This window comes from Atractosteus spatula, chromosome 2, assembly GCF_055471065.1.
Source record: "Atractosteus spatula isolate fAtrSpa1 chromosome 2, fAtrSpa1.hap1, whole genome shotgun sequence".
In the NCBI taxonomy this organism is placed as follows: Eukaryota; Metazoa; Chordata; class Actinopteri; order Semionotiformes; family Lepisosteidae; genus Atractosteus; species Atractosteus spatula.
The window spans coordinates 54,947,396-54,971,606 of record NC_142707.1 but is presented as its reverse complement, the minus strand read 5'-3'; the positions used below and the strand labels follow the sequence as shown (position 1 = coordinate 54,971,606).

The 24,211-nt window shown below is 40.8% G+C and overlaps 1 protein-coding gene across 1 annotated transcript in view; it reads left to right on the top strand.

Moving 5' to 3' along the window:
- Positions 1-24,211, top strand: part of atad2b (ATPase family AAA domain containing 2B) — a 92,218-nt gene that overhangs the window by 16,595 nt on the left and 51,412 nt on the right. Inside the window, exons 8-20 of the mRNA XM_088931337.1 lie at positions 123-195; positions 954-1,055; positions 1,484-1,595; positions 1,804-1,919; positions 2,034-2,208; positions 3,610-3,698; positions 5,326-5,485; positions 7,278-7,368; positions 7,923-8,234; positions 8,556-8,697; positions 11,281-11,467; positions 16,841-17,026; positions 21,288-21,423. Coding sequence (XP_088787463.1) covers positions 123-195; positions 954-1,055; positions 1,484-1,595; positions 1,804-1,919; positions 2,034-2,208; positions 3,610-3,698; positions 5,326-5,485; positions 7,278-7,368; positions 7,923-8,234; positions 8,556-8,697; positions 11,281-11,467; positions 16,841-17,026; positions 21,288-21,423 — 1,881 coding nt within the window. The remainder of the gene's footprint in view (positions 1-122; positions 196-953; positions 1,056-1,483; positions 1,596-1,803; positions 1,920-2,033; positions 2,209-3,609; positions 3,699-5,325; positions 5,486-7,277; positions 7,369-7,922; positions 8,235-8,555; positions 8,698-11,280; positions 11,468-16,840; positions 17,027-21,287; positions 21,424-24,211) is intronic.

Sequence of the window (24,211 nt, the reverse complement as noted above, 5' to 3'; positions counted from 1 at the left end):
CGAAACTGTATTTTAGATTTCAATACTAGCCTTTGCAAAATAATTTAATGTACTTACAAAATGTATTACTGACTATTTTCCATCATGATGTCTGATTTTGTCTTCTGTCAAACTGCTTATAGAACCAGCAAGGAAACAGAGGCAGAGCACGTTGTTTGACACTCACAGATCTCCAGCAAGACGAAGCCATATGAGGTAGAGGGTCTCTTCAGCTGCCTTGGGCTAAGTCTCGAGCATGTCGGGAGAGAAATGGGTGGCGTGCTTGCCATGTATTTGCAGCACAGCATTCAGATGGGTAAAAAAAAATAAGAACTAGGTCTCAACATGTTCCGTGCCATCCTCGCAGATGTTAAATAATTCACTGGATTTATTTAATGTGCTGCAGTTGGCTGTTTCTTTCCTGTATGTAGCAGGCAGAGTTATTATACATGCTGGATGTTTTTTTTAAACATACTCGGGGGGGGGGGGTTATTGTGGACAAAATGAAAAAGCTGCCATAAATGTTTTCCTTAAAAATCACCATTAACATACTGCACTGTCAAAAGATCTGATTACAACTCTTAACTTCGGTGCAGTTTTTGAAAATGTATGTTGTTAATATAACAGGAGGGAATTAGCCAGAATGGATTTAACCATAATGCAAATATTGCCTCTTATATAATTATTTTTTCCCAATTACCACATCTGTATCAGTGTGCTTTGCTTTGTTGTGTTGAATGATTGTGAGTTTGTCTTATTTCTGGTACAGATGGGTAATGGATTTTAGTTTTTCATGAGCCTTCACAGAAAATGCCTAGCCAGAACGCTTTGTTCTTCGATCCTTTTCAAAGTATCAGCTGGGTAGATGGCTTTTCCTGGATGTCACCCGTCGGATGCAGCAGCGGTAGTTTCATGTGATGTTGCGCTTCTTCCGGTGACGTGTGGCGCTCAGTGCGTCGTTTTGTTTTGGCTAGGGTGAAGAAGCATGCCATTCATAGCAGCGACACAACGTCCTCGTCTGACGAGGAGCGGTTCGAGCGACGGAAGAACAAAAGCATGACGAGAGCTCGCAACAGGTACTGCTGAAAAAACTCCGCAGGCCCACAGGAAAGGAGTCAGAATGAACGAGCTCCTGAGAGATCACTGCACAGTACTTTTATGTACTTAAACTCTGTAAAAGTTTCTAAGAATTATTGGAGAGCCATAAAAAAAGAAAACTCGATGCCGGGAGCGATATGAAGGCTTCATGATATATGTATCTCTCTCGCATGTTCTTCTTAATTGTTTAATGTCTTGAAACTGTTTTACGAACTATACGTTTCATTTGGTTTTTAGCTCAGGCTAATTGAGGAGTGTGTTCTCCAAATGTCAGAGAAATAAAAATCTGTATTTCCTTCTGTTGTCTGTCTTTTGAGACAGATGTCGGAGAGCCTTGTGGGAGTTTTGGTGCCTGTGGAGGTGGTGATTGGTGCAGGTGATTGATACTGTCACTTGTATTCAACAGGTGTTTGCCCATGAACTTGCGACACGAAGACCTAGCCAGTGGGATTTTGCGCGATCGTGTAAAAGTTGGTGCTAGTTTAGCAGATGTGGACCCCATGAACTTGGATACCTCTGTAAGTCTGGATTCCTGGTACTGAAATCTTATTTTTTTCCTAAATAAAACATCACGATACACACTAATTCAGTGTGCAGTCTCCATTGTAATGATGTGAAGTATTCATGTGATACAGCCTAAGTCCCAGATAGCATGTCTGTGAATGGCAAGTTTCCTCCCTATGCTGTAAAACACTGACTATGACGATATGAAACTTTCATTTTTAGGTTCGGTTTGACAGTGTTGGAGGCCTCAGTCATCATATTCAGGCATTGAAGGAGATGGTGGTTTTCCCTATGTTGTATCCTGAGGTCTTTGAAAAGTTTAAAATTCAACCCCCAAGGTGAGTTGAATGTTGAAAACCTTTATTAAACGGATGCCCATTCGTCATTGCCGAGTGGAGGGGGCCTAACATCGTTTCGTTTTTTTTCTAACGTGTTTTGTCCGTCTTCTCCAGGGGCTGTCTGTTCTACGGTCCTCCTGGCACAGGGAAGACCCTGGTGGCCCGAGCCCTCGCCAACGAATGCAGCCAGGGTGACCGCAAGGTGTCCTTCTTCATGAGGAAAGGGGCTGACTGTCTCAGCAAATGGGTTGGGGAGTCTGAACGGCAGCTCAGGCTTCTCTTCGATCAGGTAAGAACTCCCACAGCTCAGCAGGCCAGGAGCCCCCCAACTTGTTCTGCTTCATCCCGCCCCTACCTGATCGGCCAGGGGGATGGAACCCCGCTAAAGGCGAGACAGCGAGATGGTTAGAAGTTAAATGACGGGAGTCTGGAACAGGCTGCCCGGCCATGTGGTTGAAGCTGATACAGCTGGACGAGATCCTTGGATCAATAAACTACCAACTACCACATGGTCTGGATGGGCTGAACTATTATTTGTAACCGTTCTTATGTTGCTGTCCTGCTGCTGACTCAACTGCTCGCTTTCATCATGCTAACCCTGAAAAACAACAGCTGTTTTTCTTTTTCTAACTGAAAGTTTAGTATTTATACCTGTTAAATCCTGCTTGTGCCGGCAAACTAATTTTAATTGCTGATGTTTGAGCAGTGGCTGGTCCTCCTCAGGTTATGCTGCAGACTGGTCTCTAAACAGACGACATATTTTTTGGTGTTTCGAATTACAGACCACCAGTGTGTGAGGAAATGTTAGTTTTCTTTAATGCAAAATAAAAAATACAAACAGCTTACGGAATTGCACAGTTGGCATTTTTGCTTCACAGTACTGGGGCCCTGGGGATTGATTCCATATCTGAGGTGCTATGGATCTTCTCTGAACTCCTACCGTTCTTTGGGGAATTGTAAATCGGCAAACTGAAAATTACAGTTGTCAAACACAAACAGCCGTAAATTAAAAACAGCAGTTGTAAATACAACAACAGTCCTAGAATGTTATACAGAGCAAACATACAGCAACAAACAAAACGTCTGCGTTTCATAATTTGTTCTACAAACTGTAATAGTCATCAACAATCCTCTCTAGAATAATCCTGCAGCAGTTTACGGCTTATCCGTATTTCTTGTTGTTTGGCTGTAAATCTGAATGACTTTATCATGGACCTCAGGTTATAGAGAGAAACATGGGTTTCTTTCCATTCTGGAAAAAAATACCTTAAAAACAATACAAATTTTAAGACGTGTACGTTGCTGCCATTTTTCTCGCAAGGAGTAGTGTTAATTTAATTCATATTTCACACACCCTCTGTGTGTTTGTTTTTTCACCAGATTCAGAAGAAAACATTGTTTGATTCCAGTTCTATTTAACAGGGCCGTTTTCCCTGCATTAAAATAAGTACGTGGGATACTAAGAAGTATCAATTTGCAAGTGTGGTTTTATTCACTAGTGTCTCTGCCTAGCAATTTGTTCCGGTCTCATGGGTTGTTTTTAGTCGTTGAACCCCCAGAAAGAATTTGGCCTGCAAAATTTGGCCTCGCTTAAACCCAGGGCGAAATCAGGAACACTTCATTTCAAGGCTTTACCTTGAAGACAGCGATGAAAGATAAGTGACATTTAACAGTTTTACTTTCTTGTCAGGCATACTTGATGAGGCCGTCCATCATCTTCTTTGATGAAATTGATGGGTTGGCTCCTGTTCGCTCCAGCAGACAAGATCAGATTCACAGGTATGTTGCTGACTTGGCCCTGTAGAGCCGTGTGCAACTTTGCTTTGCCTTAACTGACTAATTTATCTGTGTCTTCTGGCCTCCTGTGACCTGAAGTAGTCTGTCCTGGGTTTGCTTAGCGTAGATAGAGCTCTCAGTCTCTTTGCTCCTAAATGTGGGACTTCTGTGGAAAATCTTTAAGAGGGTCACTGATAGACACTAATAGCTAGTGTCTGCTAGCTATTTATTGCCATGTTAGCACAATTTGTTTAAAAATATGTACTCTAGTCTTGTGATAATTGTACTACAATCTGCATTGTTACTTTTCAATTTGCTTTTAAATTGTACTGTAATTGTTAAATATACTGTATAAATAGCACTTTCATACAACAATTTCATATCAGAAATTGTTCATGTCCTGCCCTCATCACAGTGTGATGAAAATTTGCATTGTGTGGAATTCAAAGCTAGATCATGTGTGTTTGAACGTCATTTATGGTGTATGTCTCCCTTGAAAGACATACACTCCTTCAGTTTTCTAGAGTACTGTGAATTAGGTTCTATGACAGTTAAAATTCATGTTTAGATTGTGTATTTAAACCTTTATTTACACATAAAGGCCTTGAGCTAAATTCTAAAATTTTTCAAACTTTTGTAAAGTCTAGAACTGAAGCAAAAAAACATACTTAAGCTAGGCTATTTAGATAATGCCGAATATTTACACAGCTCTCTTTTAGTGTCACATGGGCAGTTTTAACTCAGAAATTAATTAAAATTACAGCCAAAATTCAGTGCCAAAGGTCTCATAGGTCCTGATCTGATCAGAACTGTTATCCAGTGAATGTGACAGATGAAAACTTTTTATTCCTCTTTCTGATTGCTCTTTTCATTGACCATGGGAAATTGCATATCCACTAATAGATTAATAAAGCCTAACTTGTTTTTTTCCCTAAAGTGGGAGTTATTATGGATATTACTTGTAAGACCCTTGAGCCTCTGTGTGAGGAGTGAGGACTGTGCTTGCTTTCCTTTGAAACATGTTGGCAATGCTTCTTTCAGTCCAACAGTGCCCATAGAATAGCTGGCACTGATTGGTAGGCCTCAGAGGCCCTCACTAACAACACCTAGAGCTGTGTTAGTACGCACTCAGAAAGTCCCAGGGGCTGCTGTTGTATAGTAAGCCAAGGGTGACCAGCTCATTCTGGCAATTCTGCAACACTGCTTGGGGCAATCCCAGTTCCTGTCAGCTAATGACAAAGCTTACTCATATGGTATGGCTAGAACCTGTGATATCTGGCTTTAGCTTAAACATGGGGCCTTTCCTGCTGTGCATATTGTCTGGACGTTTACTGTCCATGCATACTATACAGATGTGTAAAACGATGTTTCAGCTTTCCTTTGCGTTTGATGTAGTCCATTGTATGAATAGGATTGCATGGCTATCCTAAATATACATGCTTCTGTATCTGCCCTTGTATGTCCTCATGTTGAATGTCCCCCAATATGGTCAAAACAGCAGTCTTCTGATTACACGTTGTGTAATGAAGCACCTGTAGATATGAATTTGAAGCGGATCTTAGGCTTCCATGTTAATTAACCCAGGAAGCAAATGTAGCCCTTTTTAAACACGGCCTACTTCCTGTTGCAGCTCCATCGTCTCCACACTGCTGGCTCTGATGGATGGACTGGACAACAGGGGAGAAATAGCTGTCATTGGTGCTACAAACAGACTTGATTCTATTGACCCTGCACTCAGGAGACCTGGCCGCTTCGACAGGGAGTTTCTTTTCAACTTGCCTGATAAAAAGGTAGGCCCCTTCCTTTCATCCTCTCTGACAAAAGAGGAGGACCTGCCAGTCACAGCTCGAGTGAAAGAGCATCAGCCCCTGGTTAGCAGGCACCTGCTGTGGGATTTTCTTTTAAAATAATAGCTGAAGAGGTGATGTGTTTATTTATGGGTTGCAAATGTAATGGTTAATGACTTATTGTTATTAATAATAAAAATGATTCCTTACACTTATATAGCACTTCTCTGGAGACTCCACTCGCAGCCCTTTACAGGTAATGGGGACTCCCCTCCACCACCACAAATGTGATAACCCCACCTGCATGATGCAATGGCAGCCATAGTGTGCCAGAACGCTCGCTACACATCAGCTATCAGTGTGGAGGAGAACAGAGTGACAAAGCCAGTTCATATATGGGGATTATTAGGTGGCCATGATTGGTAAAGGCCAATGGGAAATTGGGCCTTTACCAGGGCATTGGGGTAACACCCCTACTCTTTTCGAGAAAAGCCCTGGGATTTTTAATGACCACATAGAGTCAGGACCTCGGTTTTATGTCTCAACCGAAGGACGGTGCCTGTTTACAGTATAGTGTCCCCGTCACTATGCTGGGGTATTAGGACCCACACAGACCGCAGGTTGAACGCCCCCTACTGGCTCCACTGACACCTCTTCCAGCAGCAACATTAGCTTTCACAGGAGGTCTCCTATCCAGGTACTGTCTAGACTCTCACCTGCTGAGCCTCAGTAGATTGCCAGTTGTGAGTTGCAGGCTGATATGCCTGCTGGCAAACAATTTTTTGTTTGCTGTTGAGCTTGTATACACTGTCATGTTATCTGATAAAAAAAGTTCCCTAATATACTGGATTTGCTTCAAGATGCTTATCCTGTTTTCCTATTTCCATTGGTTGCAAGTACCTGGAGTGTGGAAAGTTTGAAAAAAATCATATTATGTTGATTAAAAATGAAATTGTTTAGTAGTGCTGAAATACTCTGAATAGAGGCATTTTTGGCTTTTTAAAAAGCCCCAGCTTCTCTGACCTGATCTACTTCTCTCCAGAAGTTGAATGAGAAGCTTTTGAAAACCTTAGGCTACATTCACATGTACCAGTTAGTGTTGTGAGTTCCTTTTGCTGTGCTTATCGCCACGGACAACGCTTACCTTGCATTCAAATCTGTGATGTGAAATCCCCTCTTGAGGGAGTCTTCGGACTGCGTTGTGCAACCTTTTAACTACAGTGTGAAAAGGTGAGGCTTTGCAAAGGCACTACAGTAAACTGTATTTTCAACCCAGTGATTTCAAGTGACCTTGCATATTGGGGTGCATTCACTTAGTAAATTTCAGAGTGAAAAAGCCACTGTTTGGTTACTTATTACTTTGAGGCAGTAGATATGTGGTTTGTGAGCTGTTGAGATCACCAACCTCTTTTGTATAATTATCTGAAGTGCTTTGCTGTAGCCATTTTAAGTTCTTGCTTATTCCTGGTGTCTGACTTCAGTTTTTCTTTTTGTAAAATGTGTGCTCAGTTGGATTTAGATCTACATTTTGACCTCGCCAGACTGATTTTCTAATGTGACCAAATACATGCATGGAATTACTTTAAAATACATATGGTACTTATCATTAGTAGAAATCTCACCATCGCAGATACAAATTGCTTGACTGCAAGTAAATCAAATTGTAGGAGGTTTTTGACTTTCCTATCCATATATTGTCCGAGGACACTATTTTGTGTGCAAGAAATAATAGTGTAACTGAGTAAAGATGATCTCTTAACAGTTGAAATAACTTGCAATTTTTGTCCTCCCCCAGGCTCGAAAGCACATTTTAAAGATTCACACCAGAGACTGGAATCCCAAGTTAAATGACTCTTTTGTGGAAGAACTGGCTGAGAAATGTGTCGGTAAGGATTTAGAGGAACATGGTGACAGCGAAGTCAGTGAACCTGAATTTAACAATGCTGCCATGAAACAGCCTTTTCTCTCTTAGTAAGGGTTCTTGTTCCTTACTGTGACAGGCTGTTCTGATGTTGGCAGTTAATACACGGAAAACCAAATTATCAACCTGAATAATAAATCAAGAGGAAAATTCATACATGAGCAGAGCATTGAACACGCTGCTAATTCAATGCTTTCTTGTACATGTATTACTTTTTGACCCTTAATGCTACTAAATCTTAAGTTGTCTTGTATTGTGAATATGGGATGTGTTAACGGTCTACTTTCTAAAATTTAGATAACATTTATTCATGCTACAAGAACCTTTCAAGATTCTCCTCTTTCATTAAATTATCTGTAAAATGTTGTGAAGTGCTTTGCTCTAATTGTCTTTCATGTGTTTTTTAGCATTTATTTACCCTTCTGATCAGAAAAGTATTCCGGTATGCCCCCCAGCTGGCTGTAACATTGCCTTTTTTTTTACCACTAAGTGGCCGTTGTATTGAAATGTCCTTTCCAGGCTACTGCGGAGCCGACATCAAAGCACTTTGCACTGAGACTGCCTTAGTGGCCTTGCGCCGGCGATACCCTCAGATCTACGCCAGTAGCCAGAAGTTCAAGCTGGACGTGTCGTCCATCATTCTCAGCCCCCAGGACTTTTACTATGCCATGAGGAACATTGTGCCTGCCTCTCAGCGAAGCCTGATGTCGCCCGGCCAGGCGCTGTCCGCCGTCATCAGGCCGCTGCTGGAGAACACCTTCGCTGAAGTCCTGGCTGGCCTGCACAGGGTCTTTCCCCACGCAGAGCTCTCGCAGTGCGACAAGAGAGAGGGTGAGTGCTCCTCAGCTTCGTGTGGAGAGGGGCGGACAAGCTCCCTGCGGTGGCTGTAAGCAGCCAGCCAGCATATGTGACTTGCCCATCTGTTGTGGCCTGTGTTCGTAGGTTTCCTGCATGTGATCACTGTAACAGAAGAGATTGCTGTGTTAAACAACAGGACAGCTGTCTTTTAGATGTTTTTTTCCTTCCTTATGTCTAGCATGAGATATTGCATTGAGGTATGCCCATTGCAAGTTAAGTGTTGGGCAACACTATTTCTCTAGGCGTATCACTTATGTGGGTCCATGTTAGCCTATAACACATTTTCTTTCATAGATCTTGTTAGTGAACTGTTGGACGATGACTTAGACAGCGATGATGACAACGATGGTGCTCCATCTATTTTTGATAACCCCTTGCATTTAGGATCTCCAAAGAAACAGCCATCCGCAAATAAACCTTTCCTTCATTTTACAATGTGAGTATGTCTCCTGCCAGAGTTGTCTGGTTCCTTGGTCTTGCTGTGCTGCTTGCTGATACAGTAGGTCTGTAGGAGTACTGTCACAAGATGAGGCCATTTCTTTTCATCTAGTACATTTGAAAATTGGTAGCTAATTTGTCCAAAGATCTCATCAAGTTGTTTGTCTCTGATGGAACAACATGTCTGGGTAGTTTGTTCTGTTCTCCCACAGTCCTCTGGGTAAAATAGTGTCTCCGGTTTTCAGTTTTAAATGCACTGGAACTTCTGGTTTGTCTTTCACTGAAGAATATACTGGGCAGATTTTCTTAGTGCCTTTGAGGATTTTGATATGCATGGATTTTTCCAGCACAGTGAATGTTTAAACAAAGTATTCAATGTAAACATGAAAAAGTACAATTGTTAGTATGTCATTTGTTTAACGAGATTATCTACTATTATGAAGATCAGATCCCATTTTAGGAGCAAGTGCTGCAGGAATACAGATACTTCCAAAGGGTTCACAAATTTTGTCTTACCACTGTACTTGTACATTGTACTATTTTAATTTTACATCCCTTGAATTTAGTTCTATGCTTTTACCTATCCTAACATGTTTTAACCTTTTTATTGCTTTATATTGTCTAGAGAAAGTTTATGATATAAGAACATAAGACTTTCAGATTATTTATTATTTAATGTTTGAGCCCTTCTGTAGTGCTTTCTTCTGCATTTTGCACCTGAAAAGACAAAATGCACATTTTAGGTATTGTGAGGTTTGAGTGTTGAGCAAATTTGAGAGCACTGAGAAGATTTTATTAAGCCTCTTTTAAAAAAAAAATCACGATATGGGTTGTTTGGTATGGATCTCAGAAGTACTTTTACAGACTAAGAATGTGAGTGATGGGGCATCCAAGTAGCTCAAAGGGTAAAGGGGACATCCATCCATTTTCTAATTTGCTTATCCAGTACAGAGTTACAGAGTGAGCTGGAACCTAACCCGGCAAGCAATGGGCACAAGGCGGGATATACCCTGGACAGGATGCCAGGACACCTACAGCCTCAAACATGCACACACTCGCAGCAGAGCCAATTATTCAGGAGCCAGTTAACCTACCAGTATGTCTTTGGACCTTAGGAAGACACCGGAGAAGTGCTGAATAAAACGTGGGCCCTGTAGTTCAGAGGTGACTGGTCTGAATATTGATTATTGGTTTTGAGTGTCCTTGCTAGTGCAGGAGCGAGCTCGCTGACTTGGCAGGCACCTCTGATATTTCATGTCATTCCTGGGGAATCTGTCCTTCCTGCGTCAGGAGTATCTTCGCTCTTGGCTCTGTGGCTCCTGCTGCTTGAGAAGGGAAGAAAGGGATGGACAAGCAGGGTGCATGTTGCCCACAGGTCACCAGTGCTAGTGCAAGGCTGCTGTGGCGACCCAAGCTGATTTAAACTTGGAGCTCCTAGGGGAAACGTGACAAAACTAAATGTTAAAAAAATGTAATGTACAGTAAGCACATTATATGGCCTGATGGCCTAAGCTAAAAACTAGTTGATATTGAAAAGAGGGAAGAGTATTTCTAGAGGAAAGGAAGAGATGAGAAGTATTTTCTGCAATGGGAGTGTTCCAGGAAAGCCCTCTCTTGATTTCTTTGTTTGTTAATGACAGCAGCACTCAAGACGTTGACAACGCAAGTGTTTTCTGTGTGTACATCAGAATAGTACAGGAAACATAACCTTAATATATTGTAAATGCTTGAATATTCTGAGCATTAACGTGTAATTGGTCTTAACAAATTACCCTTGTACAGTAGGACATAATTTCCTGCTGAGTAAACAAATTGCCATCACCAATCTGTTCTCATGGTACAATCACATATAGAGCAGTATATACGTACTTTCAGCTGTGTGACAGATGGAACAGTTTCAGGTTTTGTCTTAAACTGCGTGAGACACATCTGTTGCGTGGACCACCTGCGCTGTATTCTCGCAGAAAAACCTGGGGAGGAGTGTGAGGCCAGCAGCAGGTTTCATTTACATGTGGAAGCAGCCTCTCTTATAGCCATTACTTCCCTGTTAGGTCATCACACTGCACATTAGGCTCATTGTATTCACAACAAATATTTACAGTGCCTGTAGAAACAACCTGAAATCGAGATCACAATATATTTTTTTTATTTGCATTTTGTGTCAATAAATCACACAGCCTCCAAGTGAAAAACACATGCTCAGATATTATGAAAAGGAATGGCAAAAAATAACTAGGAAAAGGTGTTGATGGAAACGCCTGTTGCTTGAATTACTGCCATAATTCAAGCAACGTTGGACAAAGCAAAGTAGGGCATCCAGATCTGGCCATGTTTGCCCATTTCTCCCTATAGAACTTTTCGTGCTTCCTGTGTCCCAGGAAAACAGGCTGTTCTCTTCAATCATGTATCGATCCGTGTATTCCGCAGTCTTGAGAACAAATTCGGTGCGCTCCAAGGTGCTGCTGCCTCACTGCACACGCTGTGGTGGCTCCACACCATGATTAGGCATGCGCTGATCTTGGGACGGTAGGAAGAGAGTTTCTCAGAGAGGTTCTCTGTTTTTCTCCCTCCCCTCCTGCAGGTCTGCTTATCACCAGCCAACCTCTTACCGCCCACGGCTTCTGCTTGCCGGCGACAGGGGCTCGGGTCAGAGCACACACCTGGCTCCGGCCGCCCTGCACAGCCTGGAGAAGTTCTCCGTGCACAGACTAGACCTGCCCACACTGTATTCCGTCAGTGCCAAAACCCCCGAAGAGTCCTGCGCTCAGGTAAAAGCCGGGAGGCAGTGGGATGAGGACAGACGTGTGGTGCTGAATCGAGCCAGTTCATGTACAGAGCCTGAGTGTTCAGTAGTGATGATACTCGGGCTAGGTTATGTTAAGGATAAGTGTAAACACTACGGTGCAGCAGTATTTGTAGTTGTTTAGTAAGCTGATCATAAGGAAATATTGAATATTTTGACTGCCACGTAATCTGAAATGATACCAACTACTTTAACAAATATTTTGAAATTGTTCGTGTAGGACTTTGTATGACATTTTCATGAATGTCCTGTAAAGCTTAGTGTGAATAGTTGCCAAAGAAGTATTTAATAAGCAATACATTTTAATAAGCTATTTAAATACCACAGTTTTTTCTTAAATCTTTATTTTTGTAGCCCTGGCTTTTTTTCCCCATTAATGTGACTTACTGGCAAGGAAGACTTTCTTTTCTGAACTATATGATAATGCTTCTGGATTAAGAAGCAGAGTTTAAATTCTTTAATTTGTTAGAAACAGCCGAGTCTTGAAAACAAATTCTCAATTCTCAGCCCAGGATTGAGATCATCTGTATTTCTGTGATCAAACAACCCCACCTAGTGACTATAGTTGGTACAGGCTGTTGTGAATGTGAAAATATACAGATCTGTAAATGAGGAAGCAACACAGACTTCTGGCTGTATACACAGTCTCCATAAGGTGGTGTTTCACCAGGTATACAGAAACCAATTTTGTTCTGCATGTGAAGGATAGGATGTAAAAACTAGGAACCTCCACTTGACTCTTCGTACTGAAGAGAGAGAAGGAAACTTAGCCATGTGCATACAGATCATGCTGCTAAGTATTTTCTGGTATATGGATAACTTATAATTAGTTCTTCAGATTTCAAGCAAAACGTTTTTTTTCCTTATGTAAAATAGATTGTGATTTTCCCGTTCTTCAAAAAATGTAACTGTTAAGATGCTCTACATGATTTTTTCCAGCCTCTTTTCAATGCATTTTTAAAATGTAGTGAGTAGTCCCTCAGTAACAACTTTGAGTAGAAAAGTAAAATGTTTACTGTTAACTGGAAGTATACGAAGTGCCCGAACAGAACTTGTTGGTTTAGATAAAATAATTGAGAATTATCTTGAATATGAACAGTGCCAACCTCGCACTTTATTGACTTAATGTCTTCCACGTGAGATGCAGCACCTTATTATAAAAAGTTTCCAAAGAACACTTGCACAGACCCAGTTGATACAGCACTTCAGTCCATGTTAAAACGTTCAAATGTTTTAACAGCAGTTGCGCTCTGGAATATAGTAGTCGTCTTCCTCAGTTTTAATGTGGTCGGTGGTGAGCAGGATTTCATCTAAAGGAAATACGTTTTTATTGTGATATTTACAATCAAAATTAAAATTGATTAAGTGAGCAGGGGATTTTGGAGGGAACATTGGAAACTGGTTACTCCCACTTTTGTGTAAAAGTCACGGGTGTGAGGCAGGTTTAAGTGTGATGAAGTAATGAGATGCTGCCCCTATTACTTGGTGATACCAGAAGTAGAGCGCCTCAGCATAGGGGGAGAGGGGAGTAATGACAGTGGGGTTAATGGTGCCCACACCCTTAGGAAGAACTCCTGAATATCCCTGCGGTTGTTCAAGGGAAGGGAGGTGGGGACAGATGTGTTTTAATTCCCTGAAGCCAAGCCTAGCCAGTTTATTGGGATTAAAGGTAAATTCAGTGTAGTACACAATATCTGTTATCAACCCCAGTAATAAAGCTGCAAATTTGCAGAATACTTGGTCTCTTGAAGACAAATTCAGCGTTTTTTTGTAGAAACTGCATTGTGTACATTTGCCACATTTGATGTGTTTGCTGTAACTGTGAAGTGTACTCGTTTTATTCTGCTCTCCTGAAAATGTGACAGCGAAAATAACTTGCACAATTTCAGAAATTAACTCTCTTTGGATATTTGCACATCTGAATTACAATTAACTCTTAATGGTAGAGAATTCCCAGTGATATCGCTCATCATGTAGTTGCATGTTTTTTTAATCAGATTGCAGTTCGGAGGTGCAGAAATGTTAGAATTTATGCAATTTATTGCATTCCCTTAAGTATCGCTCCTAAGCTTTTTTTGTAATGTTTCCAGAGCTGTTATTTCATTAATTTATTTGCAAATGTAATTAATTCGTAGGAGACAGGCGACATTGCTAATCTAGAGTACTGATGTTTAATTAAAAACTGCTGCTGTAGGCTTGCTGCAAATATTACTAATTTTTCACTTATGTTCTTCACCTTTAGAGTTTTTCATAAACATTTATTTGACTTGACTAGATTTACCACTCTTTAAAGTCTTAACATTCACTTAATTGAAAAAAAATCCATTATTCTGTTTCTCCATGAGTTGTTCAGATTTCAAAGTGCCATATTGGCCTTATTTAATTTACTCTCTGTAAGATGGGGCACTCATTTTATATTTTGGTAAATCCTAATGCTTCTCCTTAAGGCACCTTTCACTATCTTGAATAGATTGAAAGTTTAATCTTCCAGAAGTGCTGATGCCATTTGAAGCAGTGTAAAAAAACATGCTTGCAAGTAGTACTCTTTTACTCATGCTGAAAAGAGAAGAAATAAAACACAATGTTTCGGCAGTAGAGCCTTCCGAAGAAGGCTCCACAGCCGAAACATTGTTTTCTTTCTTCTCTTTTCAGCATGGAATAAACCTTTACTTGTTCCTTTGAAGCCTATGCATGCTAACACAGCTACCCACCTGTTCAACTCTTTTTCTCATTACTGATGCAATTTGATTCATGTTTAAAGGGCAATATTTCACCTTTACCGCTCTGGAAAAAAAAATCGCAGAGGATTCCGAGTAATCAGACAAACCTGCATTTCAGTCATAAACCTCAAGGGGTCCGTCTAGTTTTGGTGAAACTTGCTACGATCAACATATCAACTCTTGGTGCCCTATGAAAAAATTATAGACGATTATTGACATTCTTCAGCAGATATATGTGGAGATAATGCTTAAGTTGAGACTCGCTGTTTTAGGGAAAATGCATGAGCTAACAAAAGAGAACCATTTTATTTGTCAGATCTTGCACAGCAACTCCAGCCTGCATACTGACAGCAATAATTTGTACTTCTTGTAAATTATCTCTAGACCAAAGTAACTGGAAGACTGTAACAGTCAATTAGTAGTGTGAATCACAGAAAACATGAGTAATTTTGTTTTTTTTCAAGGAAGAAATAACAAGAGACAAAAGAACCATACCTGAATGCAGTAATTTTTATTTAACACTAGCATTACTGCTTATGCCCTAGAACTACTTTCTAGTCACAATGGCTTGATTTCTTTAGAAAGCACACCCTTAACAAGAGCTCAGATCTTTCATTTTGTGATGTATGTCTTTGAGAGGCAAAAGTCTCCAAACTGATCTGACCAAGCTTTTATGGTTTTCAAAGTCTACAGTTATTATTGCGAGAAAACTGTTTATGCCATTAACTTGTATGCTATCTTTAACTTTTTTGCCCTCTCTTTGTTCAACCCCCTTCCATCTGAATCTATTCAGTCAACCCTGCCAGAATAATTTCACCAGTGTGGAGCAGTGGTGAGGGTGTGGGACTCGTAACTGGAAGGTTTGGGTTTGAACCAGTGCTGTTGTAGCCTTGATGAAGGTACTTCGCCAAAGTGTTCCAGTAAAATTCCCAGCTGCAATGGGTGCAAATGTATGTAAAAGTGGCAACCAAATACATTGGAAAGAGCACAATATTTCTTAACAACAGTTATAAACTTATTGCATTAACATATGCTGTATTTTCTGGAACTTCATTTCTAAGACTCCTGTTAGTTTTGATTTCTCTGGAATTCATTGAAATTCTCCTTGGTTCTAGAATAGTGGTGCTTAAGGTATGTGAAATCACCACAAAGATGATTTTTTTTTCTATTTAATGGTTTAGTGGCCTTTAATATCCCATGTTGCAGACACCCTAAAAAGACAAGTTTTAGAAATTCTTCAGTAAAAGTGTCTTACGCTGCTGTAGAAAAAAAAAATAAAGCACTTGTAATATAGTGGGTTCCCACCTTTTAAGACTGAACCCCCTCTGATGTGTAATGTGTATAATGTGTACCCCCTGTCCCTCTGTCTATATACACATGTACATACACACAGAGGTAAAAAATGCCTATCGACATATTCTGTAGATAAGCATTAAAGCTATGGGTTGTTTTTAGATTCTTGCGGGAGCCTTGTTTTGTTTTTGCTGTTAGAAAACCAGTGTAATCTTGTGTCCCACTCCCTCTTTCTGGCAATAGGTGTCTACAGTTTTATTCCCTCATATTGGCTCAGCTCTCAAAGCAGTTTCTTCTGTATAACATAATGTTAGAAAGTGCCTGTTTGTTGATGCAGGGCACTGTCGTTTTTTTGTTGGTGATTTCAGAAGTACTGGACTTAGGACAACCACTGCGGAACCGAAAATTAAAGTGATTTTAACGACAAAAAACACTGATATTCTAAAAGATTTAGACCTCAGCACTTAGAGATATCAGGCTGTATGAATGGGTTCCCTTGGCTGCTTATTTCTCTGTCCTCAACCCTTGAGATGTGATAGGAGTTAATGTGTAATTCATGAGCAGTCGACAGAAGGTGGGTTGACAAAACTTTACCAAGTCAATTTTTAATGTGCACGACTGTGATGGACTTGCTTTGGGACTGAAAAGAGCATGGTGACTGAGCGCCAGTGACACCAGCAGGGGAGCCAAGAGTAGTAGACCCCCTGTCATGTTTGGTGCTTGCCCACCAGTATGGAAAGCTTTGTTGTAGATCTAAACACCTGCAGCTTTCGATAACCTGAGCATTTGGCACTTGTGTCCCCTGTAAAGCTGTTTTAAATGTTTGCACATATTTTGAGGCTAACATCATTACTTCCTTTAGTGTCACAGATGGGATATTTGCTTTATAGGCAGGTAAAAGATACAACACCTTACATAATACATTTAACACGAACATGAACCCCTTAATAAAAAAAAAGTGTATTATACATATTGTGATCAATCTTCATTATGTTCCCTTCCTGGATGTGCTGCATACCTCCAAGGTTATCCAGGTGACCTTATAAATGACGTCTAGAAATGACATTTATGACGTGTAAATGCCTGTGTGGAGCTTTCATTTATAAAAGAGACCTATATAGGTATGGAATGACATAGGGACAGGTGGAGGTCTTTCCTTATCTATTTTGTGCAGCAGTGTTGGGGCAGTGCCTTGGGATTTTTAAAAGAAGCAGGTCTTTGTTCTGCTAGTTCTCCGACTGCCCCTTCCAGCCCTCGGCTGCCGTCCGTGCTGTGGATGCTGTCCTTCCCTAACGCCTGCCCTGTGTTTGCGTGGCGTCTTCCAGGTGTTCCGTGAAGCGCGGAGGACGGTGCCCAGCGTGGTGTACATGCCCCACGTTAGCGACTGGTGGGAGGCCATCAACGACACGGTGCGGACCACCTTCCTCACCCTCCTGCAGGATGTTCCCTCCTTCTGTCCCGTCCTCGTTCTGGCTACCTCGGAAACCCCCTACGCGGCGCTCCCGGAGGAGGTAAGAGCGTCTCTTTCGCACTCCTCGTCTTTTCGTTTTCAGCTCCTCTCAGTGCTCTCTTTCTGTCCTCCTTTTTCTTTTGATTTTTTTTCCCCCTCCCGCCCGATCGCAGCACCATACCTCAATGGCTTCACTTTAAATCTCTGCGAGGAATTATAAAAGACGCAAGCAACGAAAATAAAAGAGCCTCATTTCCATATACGGCTGGCTGCCTGTGTTTCATCCCTCCGGCTTCCCCTAGAGTTCCCACCAGCCCCTCCGCCTGCTAGCACCTCCTACTGTGCGGCGCAGTGGGGGAGCTGCTGGCGGCCGGCCCACCGTCGGCGCCTGTCAGCTGCAGCTGCTTGATCATTGCAGTGCTGGAGGATGATAAGTGAGGGGTGTCTGACTTTGTCTTTGTCTCTCCCAGAGCGCCTTCTTTAAAGGTGTGAATTTTTTAGCAGCACATGCACTTTTGGTGTATAAATTCTACCGGGATTACCTTTCACGTGAAGGACGACCTTCTGCAGGGCTGGTCAAAGAATGATTTTATGTGTGTCGACTGAAGGCCTTATATTTTAGAAATGGGCTTGCTCAGCATCAGTAGAACTTTTCTGAAAATGTTAACTTGTTGGTAAAGTTTTTAAGCATTTTGCTCCTTTGCATTTATGGTATTGTGTCACTTTTTACCATGGTTTCAGAGAATTTTGCAGTCCATTGTGCTCTAAAACTTTAAACAGAAAAAAAAAACATCAGATGAGTTTAATTTTATGTTTCCTGTGAACAGATGGATTGCATTGGATTATCAGCAAAGATCTCTAGATCAGTTGCCAAATAACTACCAAATGGGCTGGATGGATGGAGTGGCTTACTCTTGTTTGTAACCTTTCTTAAGCAGAAGAGTAGTCTGTCTCTATCTTAACATGATTTGATTGGCGTGTGCAGAACATAACATGGCTCCAAAAGCCTTGTTAATTAGTAATTTCTCACCTTTCAACACATCAGTATATGTTTGATTAATTACAGGCCAGGTGCACGTAGGAGTGTTTTAATATCTCTCCTCAAATTTAACGTGATGTTTATTACCTTTATAAGGAGAAGGGTTGTGGTAAATGGAGTTGTAGGTTTAACAAATTAAAATGAATCTGTTCTACTGTCAGTGTGGAGGAAAGGTCTGGAGTGAAGATTACAAAGCACTCTCAGCAGACACAGTGGTTGGTTGTACATTGTATATCCAGCGGAATATTGCATGTTTTTCCTGGATGTCAGTGACCAGTTTTCATTAAAGGTTTCTCCTCCTGAGTGCAGTGATAGGAAAAGGAGGCCAACACTTCGACAAAAAAAAATACCACACGGTGCATGATGTGACAGGGTTTACCAGAGGTATTGTGCTACAAATGGAGAGGATGCAGATCTGGAGATGTTTGATTTAAAATCATACAAATTGCTCAAAGCTTGTCTATTAGATAGAATAGACTGCTTATCTGTCTGAACATAATAACATAAAGGCTGCAAATGAGTGGAAACCATTTAGCCCATCTAGCTTATGGGGCTGCTGGTAATGAATTGATCCGATGATCTCACCTAAGGCTGTGTGAAAGAAGGAAGTGAGTGTACAGCTCTCAGAAGAAAGGTGGTCTTACCTTATTCAAGGCATCTTGCTCTTAAGTACCACATATAACTACTGTGTTTTAGAAACATGATTCAAAACTACCTTCATCTTCAGGGCCATTAACTTCTGAAGCTCGTGCAGGTGAGATTGAAAGGCGTAACCTAGAAGAAAGGACAGCGTGTGCACAGTACTTGCCACCTTCACGCCCTTCCATAAGAGAGAACAGGCATGTCCTCTAAATCATCATGCGATGCCTTAATTTCCCCCGTTGCCCATGCAGTTCGAGTGTGTGAAACCCACTTGTCGCGGCCCAGAGAGTCTTTCTACCACTCGCCTCTCCAAGGCTAAAATGTGACACAGTTGTCTTTTGTCCAGTAGTCTTTCAGTATGGTTACTGTGGTATTCATTTTCTTTGGCTCGTTCTGAAAGCCCATCGTGCGGGATGTTGTTTCCACATTTCTGTTTTTGATATCAAAATATAAAAATGGTAACACCACGCTATGTTTTTGACATTGAAATCACGTTGTGTTAAACACAATTGATGGATGTTGGCGAGATGAAGAAAAATAAAACATTTAATGGGTAGTGTGGCAGTAAAAAGGAAAGTCCTCAGCCAAGACGTGTGATGATAATCTCAGAAATACTCACAATAACTTTCAGGTGTAAAATACAAGGATGGATACTAAAGGAATTTGTGTAGTTGAAAGGAGGAAAAATTTAACCAAAGAAGCAGTGATGAGAATACGTTTAGACAACTTAGTTCCTTGTGCAGGTACCCAGGAGAGCTTGGCTAAAAATGTTGGTAAAAAAAGGCGAATGTGTCAGATGGGAAAATCTTTTGACTTTTTAAGAAACTTGTAATTTAGCGCTTTTAACAACAGCACTTTTTGTGTACTTCAGTTAAGAAGCCAATTATGAAGCAAAAAATACGCTTTTCAGCTTTAACGTAAATGATAAAAATATATCGGTGACCACTATGAGATGGCTGGTTTATTATTACAAATTCCTGCTTTTCACGCAGTGTTTATATACTTCTGGAAACTACTCAAGGGGGGTGTAATTTCAGTTAATTAGTGCCCCGCGCCCCGAGATATATATTTTAAAAATCATTATTTTGTTTTTCACCTGTGAAGATCAGGCAGTTTTTTTCTGGACTGGAAATCCGTTCAAAGAAGTACAGCGTGGCAGAACCCTCAGTACAGCACAGGGTGGCTGATTTCTGTGAAGCAGCGAGGCCTCACTAGGGAATCCCAGTTCATAAAGACACGCTGTACTAGAGAGAACACTGACAGCTCTACCGCTGTGAGATGCCTGTGGCTCTGCGTTAGGGAGGTGTGACAGCTGCCAATCAGTTCTAATTATTCTGTTGTTTATAAATATTAAAGCATTTCCAAACATTTTTTTGATTAGTGAGCATTTTGGAGCAGGGGCATGAACCTCTATCCTTGATGTCATTGAAGGTTCATGGTGTACAAACCCGATACTGTCAAGACTGTCACAAAATATTGTATTGTACTGCCAATGCTTCCTTATGCTCTGTGGAACTAGGCCACCTTGTTAAACTGAATGACCTGTTTAATAACTTATAACTTAAACTGCAGGCCGAATTTGGAGGTTGAATTTGCATCTTGAGTTTAATTTCTTTATTTCTCAAGAACCTTTTAACTTTGATTTTCTGCTAAGATAAAATGCAAAGTGCATTCGAGGGGTAAGACAGCACTTGATAAATTGGTCCCAAGGAGCCTGGATATGTTTGTTTTTTTTCAGCTTTTTGAGGGGTGTTTTTGTTTCTGTCTCGGAGATTTAAATGCTGTGGCTTATTGATGCAGATCCAATAATCCAGTTCTGATTCCAGTCCCTTGATCAGTTTTAACTAAACTAATTACCCGATGTCTGCTCTGGAAAAACAGATGTGTCCTTATTAACTATTAAATGCAGCAGGCAGGGGAAAAAACAAACAAACTAGCCAGAGTGACGGGATGAGAAAATGAACTGTTTCTGTTTAATGAAAAGAGGAGCTGTAGAACAAGGCTGTAAATATTAAAACTGTAATTTTGGTGTGATGTATAAAGACCTTATATGTAAGTTACGGGCAGTACTAAAATGTATTGATTAGTTCTACTTTTTAATGATTGGTTGTGGTTGCTTAAAAAGATAGGTCCCATATCTTTATATCTTTACATATTACAACCTCTACAGTGTCTGCTAATGTTATCTAGTAACATATAATAGTCTTTGCATACCTTACTACCTTGTTAGTTTTACCAGAATCTATAACAATATAATCTATAGAACAATATCTGTAATATATCTATATCAATATAACTTATATCTATAACAATATTAGGATATCTGTAACAATCCTGGGTCTGGAGGACTGGTGTGTCTGCAGGTTTTCATTCCATCTCATCTCTTAACTACCTAAATCATATCAATGTTCCAAATACAGATCCTTGTGGATCTCCACTGATGACATAAGCATTTGAGCACTTACTTCTTGGATATTCCCTCTGTTTGTTCAGTAACCAATTCTTAGTTTATGTACAAGCATTGACTTGGATGCCTACTGCCTGCTGTTTGAGATAATAAACCTCTTGGATGAAACAAGACCCTCACTGATACGTTTTCTTATTCTTTTACAAACTGGTATACTATAACTTTTTTTTTCAGGTGAAATGCATCTTCAGGAACAGATATGGAGAAGTTGTTAATCTGAAGAGGCCCAGTGAGGAGGACAGAAGAAAGTTCTTCCAAGACTTGATTCTCGTTCAGGCAGCGAGACCTCCTGCACGCAGGAAAAAAGCAGGTAGGGTGAGACACGGAAGCAGGGCCTTGTGACAGAAGGCTGCTCTCCTGGACCACCTACCCTTAGCATTGCTACATTTAGCTAACATTGAATGAGCTAATGTTGCTCCTGGGACAGCACTTACCAGAGGAAGTAAACAGCATCACAAACGCTTATGAATAACAACTGTAGTAAGCGGACATTAACACAATACTAAATGACGGATTTAAATCTCCCCTGCTTGGACACTGAATATTTCTTAACTGCACCATTTTCTGTTTCTTATTCCTTTTCCCAAAACAAAATCCCACTGACTATGAAGTCAAAATGTGGACATAAACCTGACTGACAAGTCCATGTCTGCAGTGAAAAACTGAAGGCAGTAAAGACAAGTGTAAGCTTTAGTTTTTGTGATTTGGGCCATATTATCTTTGCTTTGTCATAGGGGGACGACCATTGCATTCTTAGTAATGGGAATAGATTCCTATTTTTTTGTCCATGAAAAAGTAAGAACTGGTGAAAATGAATCGGGTTCTTGTAGTGGATGGCGGTCTTGAACAATTGAGAAACAGACCTTTATATTGCAGTCAATGTATGACATTGTGTTGAACAGAAACAACAGCCAAATAAAGTTATACAGGCTATCCAAGACAATTTAAAAGTTATGATACCCAGGGTGAAAATTGTGCCTCGAGGCATAAACTTCCTAAGCCACCACAATGCCTCAGAAGTGTAAGACTGTTTGCGTTTGCCGTTTCATCTGGCGTAGCACCTTTTGGGAACTTTGTTTTATATTTGCATTTGGACACTTGCTGTTCTACTGAACTTTTTCTCCTCTGTCAGCTATTGCAACCTGCCAAGCTTTATTACTCTCCTGCTCATGTTTATTCTCTTGGAAAGTGTCAGTGACTTTAAAATCCCGCTTGTCACTTGAACATATTAGCAAGCGTGCCGAGTCTCCATTTTTTGAAATGGAATTTTATGGTTGATTGGATAATATTTAAAAGAACTTCACACTCCTCGAGAAGCCGTCACCTCACTGGCCTCGTGCTCTTTGGAAACGCAGCTCAAGTCATGTGTAGAATCTCCCAGAAAGGAACAGTTAACAGAATTAAACTAATGCTCTCGTGATTAGCCTAAAAGGCAGCGCTGAGCTCCAGCAAGGAAAGTTTTGTCTTGAATAACCCCAGGCTAGGCAGTGATGGGATTTCATTTGGCAGAGTACTGAGCCCAAGAAAGGCTTTGAAAGTTATGAAATAAAACTGGTCTAAATTTGTTCAACAAACTGCATCAGTGGAAGTTATTTAGATCAAAGGCCCTTGATGACCAACCATTCAGTTGTTCATTAAGGATATTTAGGGTCAAACGTTTTAATAGAGCAATTAGGAATTAAAACACATGTTCCTGGCCTTTAGCACTTTGCTGTTGTGTTTTGAAATGCCGCAGTTAGGATGGCAGTAACTTTTTCATTTGCTTGGCTTACAAAATCTCTTCAGTGTTGCAAAATGCCTAGCAATCCCAATTTGCACTGGCCATTTTGTGGAACTGGGCGGGAACCAAAAGCTGTAAGCAGTCTGGCAGTAGTTGTGATCCAAGTGGAGCCAGGAGTGAGGGTAACATGTCAATCTGTCATAAAGTCATTGAAAGAGAAAAAACACTGCGATTTGTTTTTGGGGTTGATAAGGGCATGAACATCTAAGGAAACTGTTTTACAGGAACTGAATGGCAGAAACAAAAGTTTTAATTAATTTAATTTCGGAATAGACAGGTATCACATGACCTCCGATGTATTAAAATACATTAATTGCCTGATGAGAAAGGAAAGCCTTTACGTTTTCCAGTTTGAAAGGAACGGGTCAACGACAAACTGCGTTTTCCAACTGGGTCAGGTCAAACCGTGACTATCCTGAAAAACACTGGGGGTAAAGTGGGACTTGAGGTCTTTGTGAGGTGAGAGCAAACAGGTGCACCTTGAGAAAACTCACATAGAGACAGAGAGCATGCAGGCTTCATACAAAAGGTGCTGTGATTCAGAACTGAATCCTGGAACCAAGAGTGGTGGGGCAGCAGTGCTAACTGCAGTGCCACGGTGCTGCCCTGTGTTTGACAGATAGAGTTGCACTGATATTGTTCTTTCTTTAAATAAGCAGTAGAGGATCGCATTTGTCAAAAATAGTGGCAGCTCCAGCACACAATGTTCTCTTGGCCAGATCAGATAAATTTGATAAAAATGCACAGTGTGAGGTAATCGTACTCATTATCACTGAATTGTAGTGTGCAAATTGAAACTCCCCGACACCATCAGCAGCAGGTCTCATCTTGCAATGAGTATGCTCTAATAAGAGAGTTAATTTAATCTTTCAGCCTCAAACATTTTAGAAGAACTTGGGAAACTGTTTGAGATTAATATTTTAACTTTGCATTTTCTGACACTTAGCTTGGTGTCTGAGCATGTCTCTCATAATACTTTCAAAACTTGAAAAATGTTGACATATTGCGTCTTGTCACACTTGCATTGGAAAGAATCACTTAATATTGCCAGTTTGATGCAACTGTGGAATTCTAAGCATTTTCATTGTTGCTGAAGATCTGTTTAACCTCCTGCCATTGAGGCCCTTCATATCTACGAATCTCATCAGGTCTTTTCTTGCTCAATCAGCATTCACAGCTTTGATTGGCTGTTTGTTCCTCTTCCTTACTCACTCAGACGTCTCTGTGAGGAAACGGATTCCTGAATTCACTTTCAATTCTTTCCTGTTTGTTCTTTTCTGGGACTCGTCTCTGCTGACTTTAGGAGCAGAGGTTAGGG